The 19620-nt window shown below is 48.7% G+C and overlaps 5 protein-coding genes across 5 annotated transcripts; 3 read left to right on the top strand and 2 right to left on the bottom strand.

Annotated features, from left to right (window-relative positions):
• Nucleotides 1–373: 373 nt before the first annotated feature.
• K444DRAFT_522774 (FAD/NAD(P)-binding domain-containing protein) lies at nucleotides 374–2549 on the top strand (the record flags this gene model as incomplete). The annotated part of the gene is made up of 6 exons (XM_024874230.1): nucleotides 374–602; nucleotides 664–740; nucleotides 797–1083; nucleotides 1142–1459; nucleotides 1515–1660; nucleotides 1714–2549. 6 exons carry the CDS (start codon nucleotides 374–376, stop codon nucleotides 2547–2549), a joined length of 1893 nt encoding a protein of 630 aa, XP_024740542.1.
• A 2497-nt stretch (nucleotides 2550–5046) lies between these two features.
• Nucleotides 5047–6815, top strand: K444DRAFT_584509 (alpha/beta-hydrolase). Its single transcript, XM_024877871.1, has 2 exons — nucleotides 5047–5945; nucleotides 6051–6815. The coding sequence occupies exons 1-2, from the start codon at nucleotides 5388–5390 to the stop codon at nucleotides 6573–6575; spliced, it is 1083 nt and encodes a 360-aa protein (XP_024740541.1). The 5' UTR covers nucleotides 5047–5387; the 3' UTR covers nucleotides 6576–6815.
• A 1301-nt stretch (nucleotides 6816–8116) lies between these two features.
• K444DRAFT_626708 (uncharacterized protein) lies at nucleotides 8117–8659 on the top strand (the record flags this gene model as incomplete). Its single annotated transcript, XM_024882692.1, has 1 exon — nucleotides 8117–8659. The coding sequence occupies one exon, from the start codon at nucleotides 8117–8119 to the stop codon at nucleotides 8657–8659; it is 543 nt and encodes a 180-aa protein (XP_024740540.1).
• A 1287-nt stretch (nucleotides 8660–9946) lies between these two features.
• On the bottom strand, nucleotides 9947–12011 carry K444DRAFT_324374 (glycoside hydrolase family 72 protein). Its single transcript, XM_024871904.1, has 3 exons — nucleotides 11684–12011; nucleotides 10589–11632; nucleotides 9947–10312 (listed from the first exon to the last, which is right to left on the bottom strand). Exons 1-3 carry the CDS (start codon nucleotides 11805–11807, stop codon nucleotides 10032–10034), a joined length of 1449 nt encoding a protein of 482 aa, XP_024740539.1. The 5' UTR covers nucleotides 11808–12011; the 3' UTR covers nucleotides 9947–10031.
• Nucleotides 12012–13200: 1189 nt separating this feature from the next.
• Nucleotides 13201–19152, bottom strand: K444DRAFT_584503 (uncharacterized protein). The gene is made up of 8 exons (XM_024877870.1): nucleotides 18963–19152; nucleotides 18046–18910; nucleotides 16321–17996; nucleotides 15904–16254; nucleotides 15240–15857; nucleotides 14268–15192; nucleotides 13917–14219; nucleotides 13201–13860 (listed from the first exon to the last, which is right to left on the bottom strand). The coding sequence occupies exons 1-8, from the start codon at nucleotides 19145–19147 to the stop codon at nucleotides 13672–13674; spliced, it is 5112 nt and encodes a 1703-aa protein (XP_024740538.1). The 5' UTR covers nucleotides 19148–19152; the 3' UTR covers nucleotides 13201–13671.
• Nucleotides 19153–19620: the final 468 nt, after the last annotated feature.

The following is a 19620-nucleotide window of genomic DNA, read 5'->3' as shown; positions in this document are numbered from 1 at the left end:
CTACCGGCGGAACATTATTAACTTCAATGCTGATGTTAGTCACCAACTAGCGCACCCTCGAGAAATCTTAAGCAATCTGGCCAACGCCGCCCATGCCCACATGCCCACATCCAGCCAGAAACGCCCACTCTCTCCACATTCTGGAGACACTCTCGAAAAGGGAAATGATCTGACTTACGCGGGAGTCCTGCAGATTTTTTAAAATCACCCGAGATAATTTCCCTTGGATTACAAGTGGTGCTAGCCCTGTTGTGGAACCCTCGGCTGGACTATATCTTTCAAGTCCCAACACGTGAATTCTCAAATTTTCAACTCCCCTTCAATCATTGCCCCAGTGGATAACGTCAATCACCTTATCTCCTCAGACCCAAAAATGGCTGCAAACGACACAATAGAGACCACTGATGTCCTTATAGTCGGCTGCGGTCCCACTGGAGCCCTTCTCACAGTGCTCCTGGGTCAATTCGGAGTACAAAATATAGTTCTCGAGAAGGAGGCGCGTGTGACAGACGACCCTCGAGGAATCACTCTTGACGAAGATGGCATCAGGCTACTGCAAGAGATTGGAATCTACGATAAAGTCTACACGGAAATGGGTTCCTGTGAGTTCGTCTTCTGAAAGTAACAATTCGCTCAATACTTCTCTGACAACAAAGTTTCCAGCGCTTGGAATGGTGCATTTCATGACCAGCAAGACGGACTTGCACGAGAAACCATTTTTAAAATTTAACATGCATACGGTGAGAATCTTCTCTGATCAATTTATTGGCATGAGCTAAGCTTTGTCCTAGTAAAGACCGAAGGGGGAACAGGGCATGTTGGAATCATATCAGTCCGGCAGCCAATCCTTGAGAAATATGTCCGTCTCGCTGCAACCAGGCACTCTTCTTCACAGTTGAGATCTTCTTGCACCGTGAAACAAATTGAAGAAGATAAGGACTGGGTATATTGCCAGTATTCGGATGCAGCTGGAGCACAAAAGAGGGTTCGTTCGAAGTTCTTGGTGGGATGTGATGGGAAAACTGGGTTCACCAGGAAATCATACCTTGAGCCCAAAGGTCTGCTGATGGAGAAAATATCTTCGTGAGTCGTGCAAAGGGGATAGATAATATATACCTCCAGAAAACTGACCCTTCATCAGCTTTGGATACAACGAAACCTGGGTTGCGATGAATCTGAAGCTCACCCCTCCTACCTCTGAGAGCCATCCCAGTTTTCCACTTTGGAAGCTCGGGTACACACCTGAGCAAGTCTACGATCTCTTCTTTCCACCGAGTTTCAGGTTCATCTGTAACGCTGAGCGGCCAGCTGTTTGTGGCAGGTTTGGGCCAGCGGCGGACAGATTGTGGCGGCTGGAGTTTGTCGTGCAGAAAGACGAGGACCCAATGCTTATGTCCAGCGATGCGAAAACAATGGAGATTCTTATGCCCTACATTACCCACCCTGGATCCAAGCACAGGTAGGTGCGATTTTTCAGGGTCGACGCTAAATACCAATTACTCAACTATGTTTAGGATTTCAGATTCCAGTATCCAATTTCCTGTTGATTGTATCAGTGTCCTCCGTTCGAGACCTTTCGCCTTTTCTGCAAGAAGATGCAACAAGTTCTCTGTCGATAGAGTTCTTCTTGCTGGAGATGCCGCTCATGTCTTTCCGCCTTGTAAGTGTCAACCTGACTCCTGACTGTACTCCAAGGCTTCTGACAAGAAACAGTTGGCGGACAGGGGATTGCTTCCGGGTTTAGAGACGCTTCCGGCCTTGCCTGGCGCCTGGCACTTGCAATTCGAGAGAACACGAAGAATTACGACCGCCTTTTCTCAGGTTGGTTCGAAGAACGAAAACAGCAGCTCCAACTCTCACTCGCGAAAACCATTAAAAATGGTAAGCTCTGCACACAAGGCCACACTTGGAGGTTTACGATTATCAAGCTGGTTTTCCGTCTCTTCCAGCTTATTCCCGTCTTGAATCGCAAGCTCGAAAGAGGACCAAGAGGGGATGGCATGATCCGGTACAATTGGCAGGACGGCTTACCATTTTTGGGCGATTCGTACGGCGGGCTAAGTCTGCCCCAAGTATATTGCTCGCCAGTATCTTCATCTCCGAAGGCTCCCGAAGTCATATTCACCGACGATGTAATTTTCCAAAAGGGCAAGAATGGCATGTTCCAGCTTGTTGTCCTTTTGGAGAGTCTTACAGATCTGGGAACCACACGAAAATCACTTCTTGGCATCAACGACCTATCGAATCACTACCTCCTCGCTGAAGAGGCAACGTTCATTGTGCAAACTCCAGCGGTCAACTGTAATGCGGTTGATGTTGTCAATGATGTCTTCCGGATTGCAACTGCTGAAGAGTTTGCTGCAACTGAATCTCTCTGCGGCAATAGACCAGCACCGCAGTATTATGACATGTACCGGATGAAGAAGGACCTGCATGGGAAGAACTTCGCCATAGTTAGGCCGGATCGGTTCTTGTATGCAGCATGTGATACGACTGATCAATTGCATAGGATCTGTAAGGGCATGCGGCGAACACTCGGCCTGGAATAGAGAAATGACACTAAATCATACTTCCGGTGTAGCCTGGAGTTTTTACCCAATGAAGAACCTCCCATCTAACTTGTGCCTTTGGTCATCAATGCAACATTGAGAAGATTCGACGGACGGGAGTCGGGTGAAAAACTAGCCTTCTGATCAGGGCTTCCGGCATCTCACGTTCTTCCATGCTTTCCCTTTCGTCAGTCATTAAAGCTAAGAGCCGAAGTGGCTCTTAAGGTTGAAGTCCACCCTTACCTTGGCAGTTCTAAAGTTCCCTGAGGATTAATATAAGGAAATATCTCATAGTTTTCATAGCTAACTAAATGGCGACAATGACGCTTGACACTCATTGGCACAAACACAAATACACAACGTAGATAGTATACTGTCACTGCCCTTGTGCTAAACCAGGACTACGTCTCAGCTCCATTTCTACAGCTCATCCACATCGCCGTGCTCATTACTAACATTAGTACGATTCTTCAACCCGGAGCAGTTACTACAGTTTGTACATCTTCCAAACTGATCAGCCTCTCTCAGTCTTTCAGCCACAACCCCTGTTCTTCCAGGCTCCACCCTATTTGAACAAACGGAGGGACGTACTCAATACAATTTTGCTATCTCCATGTTAGCTAAAGACAACATTCTTGTGTGTTAGAGAGGAAGAGGAGACATACACAATTCGAGCAGTTTGTGCAGTCTTCACAATCTAAGGTCACATCAGTGGGGCTGTCTTTTTATAAGATCTTTATCTCCTTTTCCCGCCATTGGAGATGATCGCAATACAGTGGCCAGAGAAAAAGAGGAATATGCGAACCCTTGCAATTCGAGCAGTTCCGACAGTTCTTACAATTGCGGCAATTGGAATTATTGCCGCCTCCAACGTTGCCATCTCTGTCTTCTGTCGTTCTGTCATCCAGCATGTCAGCTAGCTGACCGAAGGGCAATGATCCGGATAGAGAGAGGTGAAGATGAATTAAAGAACAAAATAAAGATTATATATACTTTGCCTCGGGGTTACCCATGTGTTTGAGTCCGCTATGTTTTTGATTTGGTTGAGGAATGCGCTTTGCTCAATGATGCGGGCTTTGGGGAGGATTAATGGACGATTGCTGGCCGCGGGCAAATTTATTGTAGTACAGGGAATTTGCAGGGAAGTAAGAAGAGACGGATTTGGAGCAATGGCGACACTAATAATTATAGACGAGGGAAATGGTTCGGTGAGGAACACGAGTAAGAAGCCAGCTTGGGTGGGCATGGGTACTGATAAGGAGACGCAGCTGATGCCGTAAACACATCATCTTGCATGATCGACCTCCCATTTGATCTCGTGCCATTCTTGGATTCAGGGATGTAAATCGTATCCCATTCTTATCTCAATTCCACTGAATCGCATCTAGGCTCAGATATATTTACCGCACATACTGAATCACATATTGCACTATAGTGGGAATCTTCCTTGCAATTGAACATGATTTGAGCTGCAGAAGTCGAACAGGCTTGTTTCCCGTGGCCTATTAGCTTGGAGAGGAGTTGATTCTAGTAGAACAAGTGCCCGAAATTTTCGGTTGGTATGTCCGTTATGCCTATTCAATGTCCAGTAGTAAGTTTAATTCCCAGCGGGCTCTCCTCTTTCAACACAAAGGCAAAGAGTCACTTTTTTCATGCCTAACCTTGGTGAGACAAGCTGAATTGATGTAATTGATTGGATGTGCTAAATACACACGAAGAGAAGACATATATAGTGGGTGTAGTGAGCACCTGATCATGTAAGATGGGGGCATTTTTGATTGCCTACTCAAGGCACATAAAACAGAGGGCAAGTCAAACAAGTGCGTCACGTGACAGCAAACCAGCAGCCAAGGTCCATTCAGCTCTATTCACACTCAAGTCGGTTGAAACGGCCGCTTCTTCCGTCCACACAATAAAAATTGAATCAGCAGGAAGAAGCAGTAACACAGAGCTCACTGGTGATTGCTTTCTTCGACTCTGTTGAACTAGCTAAAGCAATATAGCTAGGGTCACGTGCTTGCAATGTAAACCAAGTAAACGATACTGAATTGACTGCTGTTCTACAGTGGTAAGTAGCCCGTATATATAGCCCTGAACCCCCTAAGTCACATGTACTAAATCCCTATGCCAGCTGAACCGATTACAGCTATACAGGGTATTCCAGCCGTACAGGGTATTACAGCTATACAGGGTATTCCAGCCGTACATGGTATTCCAGCTATACAGGGTATTCCAGCCGTACAGGGTATTCCAGCTATGCAGGGTATTCCAGCTGGACAGGGTATTAAGCTAGTGCACAGCCCCATGGCGTTCGGTTCCAGGGCTTACTAAGCCTATTAGGGGCCTCAGGCCCCTAATTTCAACAGACTCCTCGAGCTGGAAAAGTCACATGCTCTGGTGTTTTGCCCCGCATATCATATCATAGCCGAGGTCAAGCGGTTGCTTGTACTCCAGCCCAAAATTAAGGAGGAAATGATTATGGACTTTGGACTTTGATGTTGAAGCAATAATTGAAGCCGCCAGCCATGCACCAATTGTTATCCCACGATATCAAATGTTGAATAGTGTTTGGAAGAAGGGTTATAAGTGTCGGAGTGCGAACCTCGGCTCACGACTTGTATTAAGGCTGAAGTAAGCTTCGGTCAACCACTTATCAACCCCAGGGAACAACGAAAGCCATATTAGTGACCACCTTGGCGGCTCTATTCCTACCCTCCAGCTCTGACACATATTGTTCTCCGCCTCCAGACATTAAAAACAATTATTCATATTCTTTTTATACCCGGGTGTTGATCACTCCTACTCTCTCCCGCGTCCCTGCTCTACTGCCAATTCAACATGCCTCTATTCCTCCCAAATAAGACATACACCATACCTTCAACCGGGCACAAATACGCCTATATTTACTACCCTCCCTCCAACGGCTCAAAACCGACTCTCCTCTTCCTCCACGGCTTCCCCTCAACCTCCCACGACTGGCGCTTCCAAATCCCGCACTTCCGGTCACTGGGCTATGGGACCTTGGCACCCGACTTACTGGGATATGGAGCCACGGATAAACCGACGGATGTGAGGTGCTACCTGGGGAGTGAAATGTCGAAGGAGATTATCGCCATCCTCGATCACGAAGGACTTGGCCTGAAAGATGCAAAGGGAAGTGGCGGGGTAGTAGCCATCGCGCACGACTGGGGGACTTACGTTTTGAGTCAGCTGGCAAGTAGATACCAAGATCGCTTTGAGAAGTTCGTATTTATGAGTGTGCCGTACACCATACCGGGGAGGCGAACGGATATTGAGATGGTCAATAAGAGGACTAAAGAGAAGTTCGGGTATGAGATGATGGGGTATTGGTTGCTTTTTTCCACACCTCGCGCTGGAAAGGTTCTTGGAGAAAATGTACGTTGCCACTTCCTTATTGTGCTTCTTTCCTGGGCATCTGTTGGGTCAGCTTGCTGTATGATGTGCAACGACCGGGACAGATGCTAATTATTCAACGTCTAGTGGGAGAATTTCTTTAATGCGATGTACCCCGCCGACCCCGCAATCTGGAAAACCGCTTTCGCGCCTACAGACGCAATGGAGCGCTTCATCACAACAACTTCTCCGTTGGTATCTTCTTCACTACTAGCGCCTTACATCACAGAAGAGGACAAGGTCCATCACCATTCCGCATTTGGGTCCGATTACAGCGCACCGTGTACTTGGTACGTCCGAGGGATTAGTTCTCTTGGTGTCGAAGAGGAAAAGGATAGTATCAAGAATGGGAAAATCAAAGAGAAAATTGGGAAAGAGACTTTAATGATTGCCACGGTGAATGATCCCGTTGGTAGCCCTGAAAGGGCGCGAATGGGCATGCAAGCTGGTGTTGAGGGGGGCTTGGCAGGTGGAAAGCTGGCAATTGTGGAAGTTGACAGTGGGCATTGGGTTATGCTTCAGCGTGCTGAGGAAACGAATAGGATCTTGGAGGAGTTCTTTGAGACAGGAGTGAAGGGAGTTGGTAAAAGTAGATTCAAAGCTTCCCTCTAAATCTCTTTCGTTTGAAGGGGCGTTGGGGCGGGCTTGATAGGGTTGTCGCTTCTAGCCGAGCTTTTGATGTTGCGTATTTAGGGGGGGCTAGCTCTAGGCGCTTAGCGGAGACGCAGACCAACTAGCCCCCGGATGACTCACAGCTATGATGCAGCTCATACAAAGGCACCTGATTTCCAACATAAATGCGATGTGTATCTAGATTCTCCTTTCATTCAGATCAGTTCAATTCAAGTTAATATTCCAAATCTCAGAGCTAAAGTTCTGATATTAGCTCAAGATGGTTCGAAAGAATCGAAATATTCAGAACATTCAAGATTCACCGTTTCTCAACTTACCAGCGGAGATCAGAGAGCTGATCTACTTCGCTGCCCTCGTCCGGTCTACTCCAATTGATCTTTGGCCAATGAAATATGAGGAGCGAGACCAAGATGAAGAGAACCGATGCGTTTTCCGACTCCAACAGTGTGAGCAAAAAATACTCAAGCTACTCAAGCTACTCAAGAGTAGCCTTGAGTAGAGTAGAGTAGAGTTTGAGTAGCGTAATATGGTACTTGAGTAGAGTAGAGTAGAGTACTACTCAAGAGTAACTCAAGAGTAGTCACGTGCAAGTCACGTGAATATAGAAAATTAATGTTCATTTAATTATTAATAAATAAATAAGGTACCTATTAAGCAGTACTATATAATTTAAGCTTGAGCTTATATAAGGCTACTTAAATACTACTTTTCTTCTATAAAAACCAGATTTCCTTCCTCGAAATCTTTCTTTTCCTGCTTTTTTTCTTCTCCTTTTACTTCTTCTAATTCGTCTTTAAATAACTCCCAGCTTTTTAAATAAGATATTATCTTAATAGTACTCTTATTAAGTCTATTATATAATTTAAATAATAAGAGTACCTTGAGAGAAGAGTTTGCCCTTAATAGCTAAGGAAGCCTAAGAATATATTAAGGTTCCACCTTGCTTACTAAGCCTTGCCACTACTTGATTGGGCAGTGCAGTAGCGCTAGACTCGGGCCACCCCGGAGCCTTACCCAATTGGGTTAGCATGTCACGTGTAACGTCACGTGTAGCATCACGTGCATACTACTCAACTACTCAAGAATATTCTAGAGTAGTTGAGTAGAGTATTGAGTAGAGTATGAGTAGTGAGAAAAAAACTTGAGTAGAATATGAGTAGGGCCCACTACTCTACTCTACTCTACTCATTTCTCACACTGGACTCCAAGAAGACCTCGAGTTGGTCCGAAAGGAAATGGCAACGGGGCTTTTCACAACATGCAAACAAATCTCCCACCAAGCAAGCAGCATATTCTGGTCCAAGAACACCTTTCGCTTCTCGGGAGACATTTATTGGTTCGGCGCAAGACGTTTTCTTGGGACCATTGGACCAAGAGCTTTGTCCCAGCTCCAGACACTTGAGCTGTTCGCTCCGCTGGTAGATCTCAACTGCCTCGACATAAACTTACTGACTGGAGGACACTGGAAATGGAGACATGAGATCTACAAAAATGCTTTCAACGCGAAGAACAAACCTAAAATGCATATGGCCAAGGCACGATCAGAGCCGTGGAACAGAAACCCCTCGCACTCCGCCCGCTGGAGGAACCAAAGGGATGGCCGCAAATCAAAGTCCATGTTGAATTGCAATGTTGAGCATGTGTGCTACCTGTTAGATACGGCAAAGACATCGCTAAATCTAAAGCTCATGCTTCCAGCAGGATTTGGATTGACGCTACCGCCCAGGCCTCAGCGAAGCAGTATGTATTGGGGAACGACGCCTGACCGATGGCCTCAAAACCTAGATCTCAAGCTCTCAGAAGAGCTTTTGAGGATTCTTCCACTGTTTACTAGGAGTGCGACCCTGGTGCTGGAAGAAGGTGCAAAGCTCATGAGCTTGAAAATGGTGGAACAATTTACAAAGAAGGGCATCAACGTGCTTTGTCAAGCGGGCACTATCTTCAATTATGATCCAACCCAGACATCAACTGCAATCGAGGAGGCAAAACTGTGGACAAGCCGCCTCGCAGAGCTTGACTACTTGAATGGGTTCCCTGCCCTTTTGAGACGACTCGATATCTAATCGTGCTTTAATGGCAATTGGTAGTCGCAGTATTCGAGGCCACTAAGAAACTTAACGGACGTGATGGCGATTAGTCATCGGGTTGAAGAAAGAAAACGCCGTGACCTAATACCTATAAGAACTGAAGTAGTGAGAATTAATGGACAAGATACCCAAGCTGTATTGGGTCTGGAGTATTTCCAAGATAAGTCATCGAATCCCATTCAACGAGCACGAGGAGAAGAATGACGGCAAAATTAACTGACAACAATCGCCCACCCTTGAACTTACTCTCTCTCGATTTCCCCTCATCCAAACCCCTTTTCCACTCCATCCCAAAGAATAAAACAAGGCGGAGATGTCCTGATCTTGAGTCGACATGCGCTCCCCTATCATCCCACGGATAATTCTTGCAACGGCTGCCACCGAGCCCGGTGCCTCAAGATGAAAGTTAAATCTCCCTCCCTCCTTTCCCTCCAATCTTCTGCCACTACCTTTCACCCCCTATTTTCGATCTCTATCAACATAATCCCCCTCCAAAATTGCACAAACCCCGCCGCCATCCGTCTGTGCTCCTCGATCACCCCAGCAACACCGCACTAAACTGCTGATTAGTATCTCCGTACTCACACCCCTTGCCTCTGCCCAAAGTCGCCCCCACCCCCTCTCTAAACCTTCACAACACTGAGTTAAGAGATGCGTACGCAGAAGTTTCTCACCACTCCTCTGCTTCTGCACTTAACTCCTTCCCAAATCATTGAAATGTGGACTCACCACCCACCACCCACCCAGAACGCACACCAACCCAGCCACCATTACTGCCGACTTTCCCTCCCTGCCTTTCTCCCTCCCTCCCTCCTCCATCACCCCACGGCATCAACTTATCCAGTCCAGTCCCCAGCCCCGTTGCTCATCACGTACATCACCAGCGAAAGCAAAGCGAGAACTTAGTTCTAAACAATCCATTACCCACCACGAATCTAGAATCGACTCTATTGCTCCACCAGACCCCCACGCATAACCAGAACCCGCACCTCTTCCTCCCTATTCCGCCACTCGACCCTCTCCCTCCGCCGCTGCTTCTCGTTCCCCGACCACGTCGCACGTCCCCCGGCTTTCCTACTCAAAACACCACCTCCCTCTCTAGCTTTCGCTCGCCGCTCACCAGCCCTCCTAAGCACCCCGTCAACCTCTCTATCTAATAGACTCATACCCCGTCTCATTTGCGCCTGTAGCTCTAAATCAACATCCGTCGTTGTCCTGAACCCGAAATCCGCATCCGCATTATCTAAATAGCTACCTCCGGCTCCAGCTCCAGCTCCACCCGACCAGCCCCAGCCAGACTTCCCGGCTCCCCACCCGCGCCACCAATTCACCACGCTCCGCTTCAGGATTATAAAAAAACCGCCAACGCGGTGCCGAGCAGGACGGTGACGATGGCGAGGCCGACGATGCCGCCGTGGCCGCTGGAGGTCACGAACGCGGTCCAGACCTTGTACAGCGAGTTGGGTTGTGGTTTCAGGGCGCTGGCTGCGGATTTCGAGGCGCTTGGCGAGGGGGACGAGGAGGTGGCGGTGGACGAGGGGCCTGCGCCTTGGGTGACGCCTGTGCCGGAGTTTGAGCCTGCGGGAGTGTTAGTTGAGGAGTCGGATGCTGAAAGGTTCGAAGTCGAAGCTGATGTGGATGAAACCGAATCAGTGACTGAGGTCGAAGGAGATGAGAAAACTGGATCCGATAGGAAAGTTTAAGGGATGAAGAGGAAAGGAGAAGGGGGCTCGGAGTTTGCTACGATACCTAAATCAACACCGGGTGCCGAAGAAGTCGAAGTCGGTTTCGGCTTCTTCGAATTGCCGGGCGTCAATGAAGAGTAGATTAGCAAACCGAGAGACATTGCGGTGACGAAAGTTGGATAACTTGTATCGATAGGAGAAGTAGAAGCCGGAGTTGTACCTGTAGGGACCGCAGAGTTTGCCGAGCTGGTTGTTGGGTGGTGAGTGGCTATTGGCTTGATGGACGCAGCTACTGCGGAAATGATGCTGGGGGCGAGTGTTGGGAGCGGGACGTCGCCGTCGAGTTGCCATCCCAAGGTGGCGGATGGACAAGCTGGTGGGCTGTTGCTTGGCTTGTAGGTTGCCAGCGCGACGCCGGATGGAGTGATGGTCTTCCATTGTTTGGAGAGGTTGTCGTAGTCGGGCTGGATTGGAGTTGGAGCACCGTTGTAGATCTGTCCATTGGGGTAGTCGACGAGACCGTAATCGTTGACCTCTTGAACCCACTCGTAGATAATGCTTCCTGACCACGTACCAACCATCTTATCGCCGAAAATGGCGGCTTGATCATCGAAGGTTCGTTCACCTCCAACATTGCAGCCGGTTTCGGAGAAGAAGATGGGGATGTTGTAGCCTGCCGACATGGCTTGGAGATTGCTGTATCCGGAAGACTCGTATGTCGCAGTGCCACACCATTCGTAGGAATTGAGGCCGAAGAAGTCGATAATTTGATCGGGTTTAGAGCCACAGGAGAGGTAATTCTGCAGCATGGGTCGCAATTCGGCGATATCAGCGGCTGAGTATCCGATTGGGATTTGTCGGTACTTCTTGGCGGCCATATATGTCTTCATGTCTGTTGTAGCAGCCTTGACATACGGTGCAGCAAGAGAGCCACCGGCAGTGTTGATGACCTCATTTCCGATCCAAAATCCCCCCAAATTATCGTACCTCTGGAAGACGTCCATGACTTCGGTGAAAGCGAGGAATTGGTCTTCCGTCCATGTAGGGTTGGTTTGCACGACCGTGGTATTGAAGGTATCCAAATCAAGCCAGACGTAGATTCCTGCGTCGGAGAAAGCTTTCATGCATCCATCGTGGTCGGAATATGGGTCGACATGGTATATACGGATCGAGTTTGTTCCAATTACTTCCATGGACTTGGCATCGAGTTGACATTGGACGGTGTTGATGAGAGGATCAGCTGGAGTGCCTTGATACGCAACACCTGGGCACAGTCAGTTTGAATCGCCGCGGGGGGGGGGGCCAAGATGTCTACCTTTGAGGAAGAATTGCTCGCCGTCAGCGAAGAACTTCGCACCTTTGACGGAGATGGTGGGGATGGCGAGGGTAGTGCGAGCAAAGCACGCTGCCAATACAGCTCCAAAAATTGAGGTAAACATGTTGCAATTGCTGTTCGCAGAGCTCGATATCGGAATTGAAGGCAAGACGAGGTCGCAACGGGATCCAAAAGGAACGAACTCCCAGCAGAAATGCAGAGCAATGGGACGAAAGCAAGCGCGCGAGATTAAAATGCAGTAGAATCAATGCAAAAGCGATGCTGTGAAAGATGCTGGATGTCGGCCTGGTGAATTAACAGAAGTCGAAGCGAGTGAAGAGCCGCTTTCTCAATCCATAGCAGGGGCAAAGACAGACTTCGTTCCAACCGGTCTGATCTGCTGCCCACACACGAAGAAGGCACGACTACGCGACTTCGAAGCAGAAATGCAAGAAATGCAAGCCCAGCAAGAACGAGGCTGTCGTCGCCGTCTTTATTGAAAGCCCACTGCCCAGGCGCGGCCAAGAGCTGCATGTTGTGGCTTACTTCTGTGCCGCTTGCAACACTACCCCACGCCCACGGCGCCATTCGCCAGCCCAGGCGAGCTGCAGGAGCTGAGAGGAGCTACACTCCGGACACGACCCTATCGTGGGCCGTGGCCCTTCTATCTGGGCCGTTAGAGGTTAGTCGTCGCTGCGCCAGCGAGGGGAACAGGCCGATAAGTACGAGACTCTAATTTGAGGCTGCTGTGCCGCGACGTGGGAGAGATCAACGTGGTGTGGCGGGGCTGTACGTACGTGAAAACCGGATTATCCCTTCGTCCGGTGAGACATGGGGATTACATGCTTTCCCGTGGGGCTGGCCTGGCCATTGCGAGGCGATTTCGCAAGCTTCGAGAAGAGGTGAGTTCGCCGGAATAGCTGCATGAGTTCGCAGTCGGGGGATGTCTGGAGACTCTGGAGTTGTCTGGAGCTCTGGAATGTCTGGAGCCTCCTATTGATAACAAATAATTGCCAAGCAAGCCATAAAATTGTTGTTCTTCCCGTAATCGTGTTGGGGGAGATTGGATCGGCCGCGAAAGGGAAAGTGATAGCGGGACGAGGCGCTCGGCCTGCGGTTTCAGCGCCACACGGCGGGGCATGTGTGTGGCTGGGCCAGCTCCCGGCTTCTCGGACTTCTCTGTAGATCTTTCTCAGGGTCAGGGTCTGGATGCTCTGAAACTTTAAAACTTTTAAGGTTATCAACGTTATCCAGAAACAATCCTGGTTGGCGGTGATTTTGGGTCAGCGATAGACAAGGGAGGGGGAGAGCATGTATCAAATTATTGTACCGGAATTCTGGCCTTCCTCAAGGTGGGATGAGCGGACATTATTGGCCCCACAAGAGGGTTTCAGTGTTACTTATTGTCTCCAGTTTCCGCTGAACGCTGCGCGAAGAATAACGCCTTACTCTTTATGACATACGTCGAATATGGAAAAGGCGGACGGAAAAACGAAAGGCATGGGTGCAGAGAGTTTGGTGCAAAATGTGGTTAGCCGAAACTTAAACAGAGGAAGAAGCTTTTGTGTTGCATGAGGTCTTAGGCTCTACGTCATTTTTATAGGAGCTCGGCGATGATGGAGGTGGTTTAAGAGTGTTATTGGGATACTCCACACTCTTCTTATTGCAGGCGCGCTTCTGGTTATAGGAACGGTGAAGGAATACCCATAGACTCAGGATTAATTTTCCCTTTTACTGGTTCAGTTTTAGTCTGTGGACGTGAGTAACTCCTGCTTTAACCTGAGTTGAGGACGAGCATGCCGGATCAGAGCCTGAGAAGGCCCAAGCAAGCCTGAGCAGAACCTGAGCAGAACCCGAGTATCCTGAGCACGCCCTGATTCAGCCTGCGCACCATAATATAGGCCCCATTTTGGCTTCCTATGTGTCCCGGCTGCAGTTTCCTTACCGAACTCTGCCCGGGAATCCGTTTCTAGTCCCTTCTACTCAGCTTACCGTCCCGTAGGAACAACAGAATACTTCTCCGACGTGAAAGCAAGCTTGCCAAGTCTCTTCTGTTCCGCGGGGTCTATATAGATCTTAAGTCCCATCGAGCTTCTGCCAAGGCCGAACACACGGAACAACGCATAAACCGTGCTCTGATTTTCGTTTCCTTGCGGGCCATTAGTTGTGCTCTCCATCTGTGAGAAATCAGAATTAGTCATTGCGTTTAAAGCATTTCTTTGAATGCACTTACCAAATCGACCTGATGCTGGCTGACAATGCACGGTGTTTCACAAGCTCCCATTGTGCACTTGACCTCAATATAGTATCTGGGTGTTTTGCCCGCCCAGTAATCCGCATTCAAGTACCCCAATGAAATCATCAAGCACGTAAAGACACCATTTATATCATCGTACACGAGATCCGAGGTCTCGCGTCCTGGCCAGGCCCTCAACCCCCGATATTCGGGAAGAACCTCAGCATACCCTCGGATGCTGCTACGCCAGTGTTGCAGATCAAATTCTAGATCTCGAATACAGGACAGAATTGTAAACACCTGTGCGAATTGTTAGTAATGGCCTATTCGGAATCCGGGCTTACTTACGAACAATTCTCCCGCAGCGCCAACTCTTCTTTTGTGCTCCCAGTCGTGGGAAGTGTAGGCGTAATACACTCCTTCGAAAGGGTTGTCTTCAACTAACAAACCTTGAAATGCGGTAGAAATATCCTCGAAATTGTTAGGTAGGCTTGTTCTCCTAGCCAAGGCGACAACTCTCTCCAAGAGTTGTCGATACTGTGATGGTGACTGTTGCTCTGGAATATGGAATTGGGGCGGCGGTATCGAGTCACCATTATTTGGTGTACCTGAATCATCCTCACTATCGTAGTCTCCGGGATCTGTCAAGGGCGTACGGTGATCAGGAGTGCTTTCCATGCCCTCTTGGAACCCTGGTGTCGCTGGTGGTGAAAATGTTGACTCAGGGGAAGAGAACCTTTCATTTGCTTGCGACCTTCTCGGAGTCCGTGGTAAAATTTCACCCTGGCCTCCTAAATCAGCGGCAACGGCCATAGTTGTGCTCTCCGCTGGCTCATCAAGTTCCAAGATAGGGACAAGAGTTTCAGCAATTCCGGGAACGTCAGGGATTCCTTCTTTCTCTAAAATCCTGCCAGTTGTTGAAATGAGACAGTTCAAGATGGAATTGACAACATTAACAGTGCCGTCCTCAATCTTGCCCGGCGTTCCCGTTGTTGGGTCCGTCATCATCCATGAAGCAAAGCGGTGAGGCAAATCAAACTTGAAGCAACATTCCTGGGACTCTGTATCATTCGGGACGTAGATCGTTAGGGGGTTGGTATCATCAATGTGTAACTCGCTTTGGCCGATCTCTATTTCGTGTATAACGCCATCCTGCTCGAAGGATAGACACGACGAGATCACTCCACACTCAAGCGTGACTGCGGTGCGAAGAACATGATAGAGCCCCTCAGCGTCAGCTGCATACCTTGGGCTGTTGAAGGCGGCAGTAATTCTGTTTATGTTAAATTACCGGATCTACAAGTGGATAGTTGTGCGTACCGTAGAAGCGCGTCGGCTTTCCTTCTCAAGTCGCGATGGGGTTGAGAGATTGGGCGCAGTGCTCCATCACCTACGCGAGAAATTTCCCTCATACACCGGGACAAATATCTAGACTCGAGACAGGTCCATGCGAGAAGTGGCTTTAAATGACGGATTTCTTGCAGCGTGAAATCTAGGACTCTAACCACCTCTGTGAATCGACCGGGCGGACCCTCTCGGTCAACCAGAGCGAATTGTGTGTTCGAAGTGTATAGAACGACGTTGCTGCTGCTCGGTTCTCTGACTGGAAATATCCGGGCATCGAGAAGCTGGCTTGGACTTGGTGGACTTGATTCTGTGCGGAGGAACGAGTTCAGGGTTTTCAGATGTTCTTTGACTTCCGACACAGGAAGGTTCAGGGACCTTGCTGCTAGCAGCTGGTCGAGGACCATCTTCAAGTCCAGTTGTGGCACTCGGAGTTTTTCCACGAAGAGATCTTTGAGATCGCTATACTGGGCGTTGACTGCAATCTTTCCGTGAATTTGCGTTGTATCGGACCACACACACTCTGATGGTTTATGCCATCCTGGGGTGCCGTTGTGGTCAAAGTAGATGAGAGCTCCTGTCTCGAAAGATTCTCTGCTAACAGTCAATTCTGCATCGTCCTCTAGCTGGGATGGATCACCTCATCTCTTGTTTGTCATCCTCCTCGGTTGGTAATTTTTCAGATAATATACCGAAAAGCTGCCTAACCACTTCGCCTTTTATACTTTGTTGGCGTTTCAACTCCTCAAGTTCATCGACCACATCGGGCCAATCTATGTCATCGATGTTCAGGGCCCCACGGAAGATTCCTGTCATGTGGCCTAGCTCAGTACTCAAATCATAGAAAGAAGAAGTATAAATTTCTTTCAGAGGGACCTTAGTCATGAAGTCACTAGGTGCATCCCAAAGACACTCATTTGGCTTCGTCCACGATGCTGGCCTAGACTTCCATTGAGGAACGAAGATGAGGTTATAGGTATCGAAAGTATTCCTATAGATCAAGTCAGTAAACATTGGTAATACAATAATAAGTTGGCGATTTGCCAGGGGTTCCCACCGGATCTTTCGCTTCTTCGCCTCTGGATTCTGGGACATCCTCAAGCAGGCATCAAGTGACTGGTATAAATCAACCACACGCGACGGGTTATCTAACGTCCCTGCATCAACATTCGCCTTTTTGATGAATTTCATTAGTTGCAGCCGGAAGCTGACGTTATCTTGGTAGCCAACGCCGAGGTTTCTGACGAGGAAGGACCACAGATGGGGAACCTGGTCCTGGCCGGACAACTCGGGGGATTGAATGAATGGGAAGTACTCGTCACCCAAGAAGCGTCCATGCACGTCTAACAGCGGCTGTAGAGGAAGATACGTGTTGCGAAGCATCTCCGTCACCCCGTTTATGCAAAGAACTCGTGCCCTTTTCAAAGCAGTTAATGATAATGGGGCTGATGTGAGCACAATATCCCCTTCAAAGGGCCAAAGATGTCCCAGGAAGCCGAGAAACTCTGCTGCTCGGGTTCTGGCCGTATTCAAGCACTCCACAGAGAGCGATGTTCGGTCAGGCGACACCAGCCGAAGATGTTGCCGAATGCCTAGGTGCTGGTGCATCCATTGATGCAACGTACGATTCGAGTCAGGTGCAACTGAAGGGATCTCCTCAGAGTATCTCAAGTTGACGCAGTTAACTTGACGACCTTTCTGCCGGAGAAAGAGCTCAGCACCGTAGGGGTCGTCGTTTGAAATGTACAAGTCGGCAACATTGGGATACATTGCCACGCCAAGGTGATTATAGACCATGAACTTGTCTGATAAATCACCCTCTTCTTCAGGATGGAGGAGCTGCGAAAGAAACAGGAATCTCATTCGCTCGACGGAAGATTGAAGGTTGACGATCATCGGCGGCCCCGTCGGCTGGCAGAGAATGCGTTCACGAATGTTAGATACGATCGGAGCATCGATTCGATGGACTCCCAGATTGTCGAAGAAAGCAGAACGCGCTTCGTTTCTCGTTGCCGTCGGATGGACCAGTCTCATCCCCAAGCCATTTGGAACAGCTACATCGCCGTATTTAGGATAGAAGATATCCCCAGAGTCTGAGGAGACCCACGAGCCATCCTGCAGCGGGATGATGTTTAATTGCTTGAGACTTCGAATGCTTGAAGACCATCTGTTCTCCCAAGCAATATTCAATGCTTTATAAGCCCTAGTGTGCCAGACGTCATCGGTGTTTAGACCTTTAATCCTCGAATGCTCAGGTCCTGCTCGCAGATCTCGCCTTACCATTGCGATTATCTTGTCAAACGTTAACCTTTTAAGGCCGAAGTTTTCGAGGATTTCGATGTCCGAAGGAGCATAAGAGTCAGACAAATAGACTTCTGAGAGTAAGTCGGCAAATAGTGGAGCTCCATGTTGATCGTTAAACACAGGTCCTCGATAATAGAGGTCTTTGATTGTGCGACAAGTACTTCGTTCAAGAGATCGAAAAACAGCCAAGCCCTCAAGTTTGGACTTGATGCTAGAAATGAGATCCTTCCATAGGCCATCCCATGGATAACTGTTTTCCAACGGCAGGTATCTCATCCACTGGTACTCGAGGGTTTGATGCTGGCAAAGCTGTAACACGCCCGCAATAAAGGCATCCGAAATGGCCTCGATGAGCCCTTGGTTCCTTCGAGAGGTCATCACAATGTCTTGTCGGTTTGCCAGGGTTACAAAATCTGCCTGGATCAGGAACTGCGTAGGCATTAACATGTGTAACTAGCAACAGATGGCAACTACTTACATTGAAGCCCATCTTTCTGACAGGCAGAAATGCAAACACCTCTTGGGGCTCAATCACTGGAACCTGCTCCTCGGTCACTGGATCCTCGATTACGGGAAAAGCAAGAACAATCTCAGATGTTGCAAAGGATCTGGTTGCCTCCTCAGCGTCGGACAAGTCTCTGTTCTCACTCCTAGCAAGTCCTCTAACAATATTCTTGACGATGTGGTATGTTCGCCTCCGATTCTGCGCTGCATCAGTACACGTCCGTTCGATGACTGCAGCCTCCGAGTCTTCGATCCTGCTGAGAGTAAATATTATGCCTTTCGTCTGACTCCCCTCTTCATCGTGGAACGAGACCTCGATCTTGCGCAATTTTCTCAAAAACAGAAGGAGTGTATCTTGTAGCTCAAGAAACTGCTGATTGATAATCTGACGATCTCTTTCGCGCTCAGCAGGGTCGCTCTGATCATGCAAGTACAGCGTGATTCTCGTCAACTCAAACGGAAGGGCGGGGTCTCTTCTTTCCTGCCAGATCGGGGTGATCATGCCCATCCCAGAATCGCCCTTTCGATGCACAAAGTCGAACGAGAAGTTCCTGGACTGGATATGCACCCTCCAAGCCGCCATGAAGACTGACTTGAACCCAATGCCTTTCTCGCCAATGTAGCCTTGCGATCCGGTCTTGGAGCTCTTCCCGATATCGCAAATTGCTGTGAGATTCTGCTGCGTGAAGCCATCTTCATTGCATTCAATGACAATTCGATCTGGGTAGACTCGAAATACAACGTAGGGATCTTGCCCTCTTGTATATTGGTTGTCATCTGCGTTCTGGAGAAGTTCAAAGACAAATCGCGCCTGACTTGTGTATAAATTCTTTGCCAGCCTGCTGGAGTCAGTCTCCGACATCATCTTTCGTGTGCTGAAAAAAAGCCTACGTCAGGACCGAGGATCCGATCTGGATGTCTTTTGCAAGCAGCGCTTCCTCAACCTCCCGTCGTGCCTCCTGGCTGACCAAGGAATTAATCAACTGAAGAGTACGTTCTTGAACGAAGCCATGTTTCCTAACTATCTCCTCGACAATTCGCTGAGCACTGCTCTCCCCTTCAGCCGGTCCCGACATTGCAACTGAAAAAAAAAAACAAAAAATAAGAGCTAAAAACGATTTTCAGACCTACTCGCACAATAGAGAACTATCAGAAGACAAGAGAACAGGCTGTGATATTGCCCTCAAGTATCTAGGCAACTCCGCAGGAACCAACAGGTGCTAGGCATATTTGCAACTATATTCGTTTCAGGGCCCGGGGTTACCGACCCGGCGGGCTTGCGGTTGGCAGCTGCCTTTGAACGCAGGCCGGGCGGCCGAGTCCTGTCCAGGAGGCTTGTTGGTTCAGTGACCAATCAAATTCATCCCCGCGTGATACATCGCCGCAGGATGAACCCCATGAAACAGAACAATTTTGTACGCGCAGGAACTGCCTGCTACGAAGGTAAAACAGGAGGCGATGGGAATCAGGCGCTTATATGATACTTACGTCTAGAATGTAACGTGTAAAATACCCTACCGCCCACTTCAAGGCACTTCCTGCAGAGAAA

This window comes from Hyaloscypha bicolor (assembly GCF_002865645.1).
Source record: "Hyaloscypha bicolor E unplaced genomic scaffold K444scaffold_50, whole genome shotgun sequence".
NCBI classification, from domain to species: Eukaryota; Fungi; Ascomycota; class Leotiomycetes; order Helotiales; family Hyaloscyphaceae; genus Hyaloscypha; species Hyaloscypha bicolor.
Note: the sequence above shows the minus strand (reverse complement) of the source record. Positions and strands in the feature narration are given on the sequence as shown.